The sequence below is a fragment of the Nycticebus coucang genome, chromosome 10 (genome assembly GCF_027406575.1).
Source record: "Nycticebus coucang isolate mNycCou1 chromosome 10, mNycCou1.pri, whole genome shotgun sequence".
Taxonomy (NCBI): domain Eukaryota; kingdom Metazoa; phylum Chordata; class Mammalia; order Primates; family Lorisidae; genus Nycticebus; species Nycticebus coucang.
Window position 1 is genome coordinate 13,847,311 of NC_069789.1, and position 8,462 is coordinate 13,855,772.

General features: G+C 35.5%; 1 protein-coding gene across 8 annotated transcripts in view; it reads left to right on the top strand.

The window, feature by feature from the left end:
• RGS7 (regulator of G protein signaling 7) overlaps nt 1-7,009 on the top strand; it is a 520,788-nt gene extending 513,779 nt beyond the window's left edge. For 3 of the 8 annotated variants that reach the window (XM_053607468.1, XM_053607473.1, XM_053607471.1), the window contains one exon: nt 6,389-7,009. In XM_053607468.1, the coding sequence (XP_053463443.1) occupies nt 6,389-6,439 (51 nt within the window). In that variant the 3' untranslated portion in view covers nt 6,440-7,009. The remainder of the gene's footprint in view (nt 1-6,388) is intronic. The other 5 variants (XM_053607466.1, XM_053607472.1, XM_053607470.1 and 2 more) reach the window with 2 other exon arrangements.
• The last annotated feature ends 1,453 nt before the right edge of the window (nt 7,010-8,462 follow it).

The following is an 8,462-nucleotide window of genomic DNA, read 5'->3' on the forward strand; positions in this document are numbered from 1 at the left end:
AACCAACACATTCTACATAATTTTTTGTATGCATTTGTGTATGTGTGTGTATATATAAAAGTTACTGTATAAATTGTATTTGTGTATGTTTGTGCATGTATAGAACTGAAATAATGTTTCACAAACAATACATCTCCTTACTATGTACACTCTGCTATTGTCCAATCTATTCTAGAATGGGTAATTTTTTTTTCTAAAATTTTCAGCTGCATCTCTCTAAACTGATTTTCTTACCAACTAATGCATTAAGTTTAGAAAACAATATTATTTTTGCAAAAACATATGCAACATAGGTAATTAATCAAAATGTAATCATTTTAATATATACTACTCACAAAGCCATAATACTATGCACAATACAATTTTAGTCTTGTCAAAATATTCTTAAATATGTATTTTTACATTAAAAAGTAGGACACGCTAGTATATAAATAATGGTGTTCCGAGTAGTAATTATTCTGTATATTTTTCTGTTTTCCTCATTTTTCTCTAGTGAAAATATTCTACGTTTATTATGGGAAAATACTTTTAACTAAGGAAATAAAAGTAATTATCTTTACTTTTTCTCAATTCTCACAGGAAGCTAGTGATCTGTACTTAAATGTACATATATGCATAAACTATGTCTCTTTATTACATAATACTAGAATATTTTCAGCGTTCAACATGAAATACAACAGCTACAAAACTAGCAACAGAATCCTCTTTCCTTTTCTTCTGAAACCTCAACAATTTGAGCTGATCTTTGACATTCTAAGAACTCACACACTCTCCACAGTTTTGCAAAAATTATTCACTGTGTTTTAGTAAACTCAGTTGGAAGTAAACCTACAAGAATTGGCTTGATTTAAATCAGGGAGGAGCTTCCCAAAGCCTAGCATAGCTTTAGTTCCTTCTTTCCACCTTCAGAGTGGAAAAGACATAGACCGTGTTAGCCAATTAGTTAACGTTAAGGATTTGAACAGTGTGCCTCATCTCTTATCCAACCATGCCTCTCCTCCCCTGAATGAAAAGTTACTTAAGCCAAGACATTAAAATCTGATTTCTAGAAGCTTATTCCTAAAATTAGATTTGCAGACAAGAAGTTCAACCCATATAAACAACCAAGTAATTATTTGGGGGCATCTATAATATTAATGTTGGTTAACAGCTGTGGGTTGCTCGACCAGGCCAGATGACTTACAAAGCTATGCAAGATGGCACTTTAATGCACTGATGCAGATTCTGTGGGAAGGAAGAATTCAGAGAGGTAAATGGCAGCATTTAGGGGGTGGATAGAAAGCTTCAGCAAGGAAGAGAGTAAGAAGTTCATCTCTGAAGAGAAGGTAGAGGTTGAATAGGTGCATGCCCAGACAGGTGACTCTAGCTGAGGTGAACAAACAGCAGGTGCAAAGGCTGCCAGAGAAGCAGGGTGCAGGAGACGTTGAAAGGCCACAGAAATGAGGTAAGAAAGGATTTTGAAATCCAGGCAAAAAACACTTCTATGTGCAAGTGAAACAAGGGCCTTTTTTCATGTAAGAATAAAAGAACAAACAGATAGCATCCTTTAGTTCAGACTCTCATGACAGCACTCCCTATCTCAGGTCTAAGGGCATCTCATGACCACCAATGGTCACCATTCTTATTACATAGTTGTGGGGCTCGACGTCTGGTCAGACAACCAAATAACATTCACCAGTGGGAAAGGCAGTGGTAAGATTTCCCCTTTCTCATTCCTAGTTCCTTCCCATGGTCTCTGCAGCCTATAAGGTATTCTAGAATGTACTTCTGAGTCTACGGCAACACACGGCAGACATTTGGAGGCTGAGTCTACGGCAACACATGGCAGACATTTGGAGGCAATGGAAGGAAACAAGCAAGAATTGTAAGGGAATAGCTAGAGTTAAGATGTTAAATTTTTTGCAAAAACAAATTGAAAGGCACTTTAAACCCTCTACTCTTCTCTATAAGCTCTTTCATGGCCACCTTCTAAAACTCTCTACCCTATCATTTCTTCTCGGTCCCAGTTCTATGTTCTGTAGGCTGGGCAAGACAACTGTGTGTGTTTATGACAGTAATAAAATAAGTAGGCTTTATCAGTCAAGTAAATGTAGCTTCTCCCCACTTCCTTTGTGGATTAGAGTCTGCAGGGGAGGAATGTGGAAAGTTGCCTCCATTTCCCTCATACCCCAGGATTTCAGGCTATAGGCAACAGCTTGGCCTTTACGTAGATTTCTCCTGACTTAGGGCTCCTTACTGTCAACTTGCTATGACTACTTTAAGTGTAAGAATGATTTTTTTTTTCCCTACCGAGGGTGACAAAATAAAACTCTGTCTCTAAAAAAAAAAGAAAAAGATTTTTTTTTAATTGGGTAAAACCTATAACTTTGATAATTTATTTGGAAAAGTTAAGGACAAACATGTAGGTTGTTATTTTTGTCTGTGGGATTTTTTTTCCTACTAAATATAACAAAATTTCTATGAAGAATTAAAGTATAGGAAGGAATTGGTTTGGACAAGGTGAAGTTTTACTGTGAGACACTAGAAAATTCTCTTTGTTTATTTGGCAGTTAGTGTATTATAAGTCGGGGTGATGCTCTGTATTCACTTAAGTCTAAATAAACTTAAAGTGTCAGGTTTATTCTGTCCTGAAACTGATCACATGCTTCTTTTTCTAGCATACTGTCTATTAATTAGATATTACAAAATCTTACAGTATCTGGAGGGGATTTTTTGTCATTGTTGTTGTTCATGTTTCTCTATAAATTTCTTTTTTCCACTATAATCTGTTTCCTTTAGAATCTGACAGGAAAGGTTTAAATCACATAACACATGTGTAATTATGTGGTTAAAAATAAGTAGTATTCATGTAGAATTACTGAATTACTTTAAGCAATTGGTTTTTAATGCAATTGCGAAGAGTTTGTTATTCCTTTTAGTTTCTAAAATTAAGACTTTAGAACTAGCTATAAAAATTTCTCAGATTCTTCAACTTGGAAAAATTATAAAAAGATCATTGGCAGGGACTGATTCCATACAGCTTCCAAGAAACTTCATTGAAAATGATTGTTAACAAAATGACTGTCATGCAAATATCACATCAATGCACATTTTCCTGGACAAAGGGATCCATATTCTTTCCAATTTAATACTTTCTAAAATAGAAAGCAACTGATAGGGTACTCACAACAGTTTCTTTTTGCCCTAGAGTAGGGCCTTTCCATGTTCCTTTCCAGCATGTGAATGAGGCAGGATTTGCACATGGTTTGCAAATAGATCTTAAGTGTCTAAATCTTCAAATCTAGATGGCCTCTTGAACCCAGTGGGGCACTGAATTTCTCTTTGCGGTTAGTTACTCCCAAATTTGCTTTTTGATTGTCTCAATAAACAAAACAAATAACCTTACTGAATGTTTGTTAAGTCTGTATCACACAGAGTTTTATTGTTTGACTATAGTGAGATTCAAACATATATGTTCTCATTTTTCTCATTGTTATTCCATTATCACAAGCTCCCAAATGTATTGTAGGTCTATATTTCTTGGCGGGCTTCTATGAAAGAATGGTTTTTAAAATTATTTCTTGGGACAAGAGCTGGTCAAGCTAACCTTATACCATCTACCACTTTTGATGAAGTCCATATCTACTACTGGTAGCTTTGAGGAAGTGAGAATATTTGAAGAAATGAAAAAACAAATAAAAAATATGAAAAGAGAACAATGTTTCTTTTTACGAAATTTATAAAGATGACAGTAGTTTCCATAGTCCAGATAAAAATGACTGCATCTGAGATTCAAATCTTAATGTTACTATTTCATTCTTCTTCTAAGAATTTTGAACCAAATCACATTATCTGTAGTATTCAAAGAAACAGCATTATATTAGCATCTTACCCTTAGTCATCTACTGTAAGAATTCTTTCTTGTTTCTCAACCAATGTGGAGTTCCCTTCATCCCACAAATGGCATTAGAAAGAATAAGCACTTTTTAAATATAAGTAACTCAGTTTTAGAATAAATGTATGTATACCTAAGTATGCATTCGTGTTAATAGCATAAAGACGACAGTAGTAATTATAGGAAAAATTATAATCTTTAAGTATTCAAAAGTATTATTGATTCGAACATTATTTGATTAACTTAATTATCTTACTGCCCAGGTTTGGGGTAGAAACGCTATATAATTTTAACTTTTGATTCATTAGCAATTTTCTGCTTTCTCAGAGTGAGAAAAATGACTTCGGGTTAGGTTATCCTAATGAAGAAAGCATATATTGATAGCATTACTAATAATAACAGTAGTGTTAATCTGAGTAACAGTAATCTGAGTATGTGAAATGTTCCAAGAATAGTATTAAGTACTTTACTTGTATCAGTCTTCAGAACATGCTTTAAAAGAAGGTGCTAGTATTATCCTCATTTTATGGAAGAGGAAACAGATACAGTATCTTGGTCCATTGTAGTCTGCTGTAGCAAAACCTAGCAGACCCACGTCCCTTCTGTCTCTTTTATAAGGGCACTAATACTATTCGTTAGGACTTCACCCTCATGACCTGATCACCCAAAGGCCCCACCTCCAAATACCATCACATTGGTGATTAGGTTTCAACATAGGCACTTTGTGGGGCAGACACAAACACTCAGACCAAAGCAGCCAGGGAGTGCATATTTTGTTTATAAAGTAAAGTCTCTTGTTCACAAATTTCTATTTACTTTACTATTTTTCCTCCCACAAAGTGATTAAGGCATAGCCTAGTGAACATGCCTTTATTAAATTTTAGTGTCTTCTACTCTCAATTGCTGAAAGATAAATTGTAGACCCTTTTTCCAAATTATGAGAAAAACAGAAGACAATGGTGCTTGGTTTTCAATGGTCCTGTTCATGTCAGCAGAAAGGCCCTTATCAGTAATTAAATGGCATATAAAGGAAGATTGCTTATGGAATTATTAATCATTTCTTAAACATATTTTCCTGTTCCCAAAGTGTGGATGCTATGATCTGAATGTTTGTTCCTCCAAAAAATTCATGTTAAATTCTAACCACAAGGTGACAGTACATGGATATAGGTGGGGTCATTGTGATTAGATCAGAAAGGTGGCACTCTCATGAATAGGATTAGTGCCCTATAGGACCCAGGGAATTTACTAGCTCCTTCCATTTTGTGAGAACATAAGGAAAGTCTATCACTTGTGAGGTATGAAGAGGGCCCACACTGGACACCAAATCTCCAGGCATCTAGATGTAGGACTTTCCAGCCTGTAGAATTATGAAAAATATTAATAAATTCCTGTTGTTCATCAGCTCCTTAGTTTTTGTTTTTGTTTTTGTTACAGAAGCCTTCCTGGACAAAGGCTAGGAGTGACCCTTTCTCTCCCACCACTACCCACCCCTCTATCACCCTCTGAGCCATTAAGTAGTCAAGACTATTGCTATGACTGTAATTTATTACTAAAATATATTTTGCAAAAAATATTTTGATTTTGCCTTATTATTTTATCCCCTGAGAAATTAAAAAAAATCCATTAAATGAGTAGACTACTTGTTTTTGGACTAGAACATAAAATGAGAGATGAAACAAAAACCACCCATCAATATTTGGATCAGACACTTCAATTTCTTATCTCTTTAGAGTACTTGTGATTTACAGGAACAGTGATCACTTTCAACATTTTCAAAAAATGAATATGCACTCAATGTATTAGCACAATATGTGGAATCAGAACATATCAGATTTTTCTGGGGTTGGGGTTGGAGGAAGTCAATGAAAAAGGAAAGGGAAGACTTCAAGAGTTTGAAATAGGCAACAAGTAAACTTTTAACTTCAGATGTGTAATTGGCACCTTTTTCTCCATTACTATATAGGAGAAGGGATAGACTCAATCTTGAGTTGTTACTAATCATACCCTGAAAAATGCATTTTACTTAATTAAATCATATCCTTTACATTTTTAGAAATTTATAAATGCAGCAGTAATTTCAACTGTTGAACAAGAATGCATTCACATTGTTACCTTTCGGAGTAGCTTACTAATATTTGTTGTAACATCTTCATAACCAGCTGGCATCCTAGGTGTTGCCTCATTGCTAAGCCTTGATGGAACATTCATGGATATGTTTTTATGATTTGCTAATCTGTGCTGTGAAACCATCAGTCTGTTTGCAGTGGGGAGGAAGAGGGTGAAAGGGGAAGGAGGGTGGTGGGTGGGGGATGGCTGTGTTCGATGTGTCAGTAGAGGGCAGGAGGCGGGAAGGAAGGCTGCTCATGAAGTTTAATAAGATGTACGTGAAGGGTTCAGTTTTGACCCTTGCACAAAAATCAGTTGAAATAAATAGATGATACCAGTGAGCAGGTTTTCAGTGATCATACTTGATTTTCTTTCTCTTTTCTTGTTTTGTATTTTTTTTCTCAGGGGAAATCTCTCACGTCAAAGAGGTTAACAAGCCTTGTTCAGTCTTACTAAAAGAATCATCTTGTAGCATGGAAGCAGACCGGAGTCATTGCACATACATTGTAGCTCGTTGTTGTCACCTGGCACAGAGGACATTAGACCAAGACGTTGCATGAGCAAAGGACCTGAATTGTTATTTCTGTGTGTACATTCCATCCCCAAGAGACTCTACCATCTCAATGCATTTCAAACTGTTGTCTGCTTTCTTTCTTCTACTAAGCTAGATTTGTGTTCTTTCTTTTTGAACAAGTTCAAGTGAAGTAAAACTTTTTTTCTCTCTCTCTCTCTCTTAAAGCTTCTGCTAGACACAGTTCACTGAAAATTCAGTCATTCACGAACTGGAAGAATTGTAAAAGAAAAAGATCATATATCAATAAGTATACACATGGCTTCACATTTATTAAACAGTAAAGTAGCACAGAAAGTTTCATTTCACCAATATATTCACAGTCAGAAACCAACCCATGTCTTTGTTGTATGTACACTCTCGGTTAATGTTTCTTGCATTTATTTTTATACCATATTTAAAGAAAAAAACACCTTTTACTCCAAATGTATTAAAGTTGATCCCTTCTCTGTAAATTTGTGTATGTTTATATTGTTGTTTTATCTTTCATTAAAAGATGCAGAATCTCATTGCTTTTGTAAATTTTTTTTAGTTTTTTTTATTATTATTAAATCATAGCTGTGTACATTAATGCAGTCATGGGGCACCATGTACTGGTTTTATATACAATTTGAAATATTTTCATCAAAGTGGTTAACATAGCCTTCCTGGCATTTTTCTTAGTTACTGTGTTAAGACATTTATATTCTACATTTAGTGAGTTTCACATGTACCCTTGTAAGATCACTGCTTTTGTAATTTTGACTTCCGCACTAAGAAGGAAAATGCTGAGAAATCTCCCACAGCCAGAGGGCTACAGTTTAGGCTGCGACCCTGAACCCTGTCTCAGGGTTTCAAGGCAAGCTCAGATAATACAGCATCTGGAAACAGATTGGAAGTATTTCACTTGGAGGCTAACTTGAGACCACTATAATACAAACTGGCCTACCAGATTTTCAGAGTTATTTAGCAAATTCTTTCTGCTTTGTTATGAAGATGCATTTCCATGTTTTGACAAGGAATATTTTTGTAATTATTATATTTGAGTGTGACCTGCCAACTCAGGTACTGATTTTTCCCTTGAAACACAATTCTAAAAATACCTTAGCTCAATGTCTCTTAATTTTTGGTGGGTACATGTTCCATTGAGAATACATTTGCCCCTGAGTATTCATAAGATACTGAAATCCCTTATATAAAATGGCGTAGTATTTGCATACATAACATACATACATTTCTCCCATATATTTTAAATCATCTCTGGGTTATTTATAATACCTAATGCAATATGAATGCCATGTGAATAATTGTTATACTAAATTTTAAAAATTTTAATATTTCCCCCCCAATATGTTCCATCTGATATTGGTTGAATCAATAGATACAGAACTGGTGGATAGGCTCGGCGCCCATAGCACAGTGGTCACAGCGTCAGCCACATACACCGAGGCTGGTGGGTTTGAACCCGGCCCAGGCCAGCTAAACAACAATGACAACTGCAACAAAAAATAGCCAGGCGTTGTGGAGGGTACCTGTAGTCCCAGCTATACTTGGGAGGCTGAGGCAAGAGAATTGCTTAGGCCCAAGAGTTTGAGGTTGTTATGAGTTGTGACGCCACAGCACTCTACCTAGGGTGACATAGTGAGACTCTGTCTCAAAAAAAAAAAAAAAAAAAAAAACTGAAAAACCAATGGATATGGAGAGCTGACAGCTTGATGTAATTACTAACATTTAGTATGTGCTTACTTGGTGCCTGCCACCACGTTAAGGGCTTTCTATGCCTGTAAAATCCTCATATTTAACCCTCACAGCAATCCTATAAAATTATTTCTGCAATTTTCAGAACATTAAAGCAGAGAGAGATTAAGTAACTTGTTTGAGGTCACCCACTAAGTGGAGAATTATGGGGGAGGGGAAAAAATACTTTCC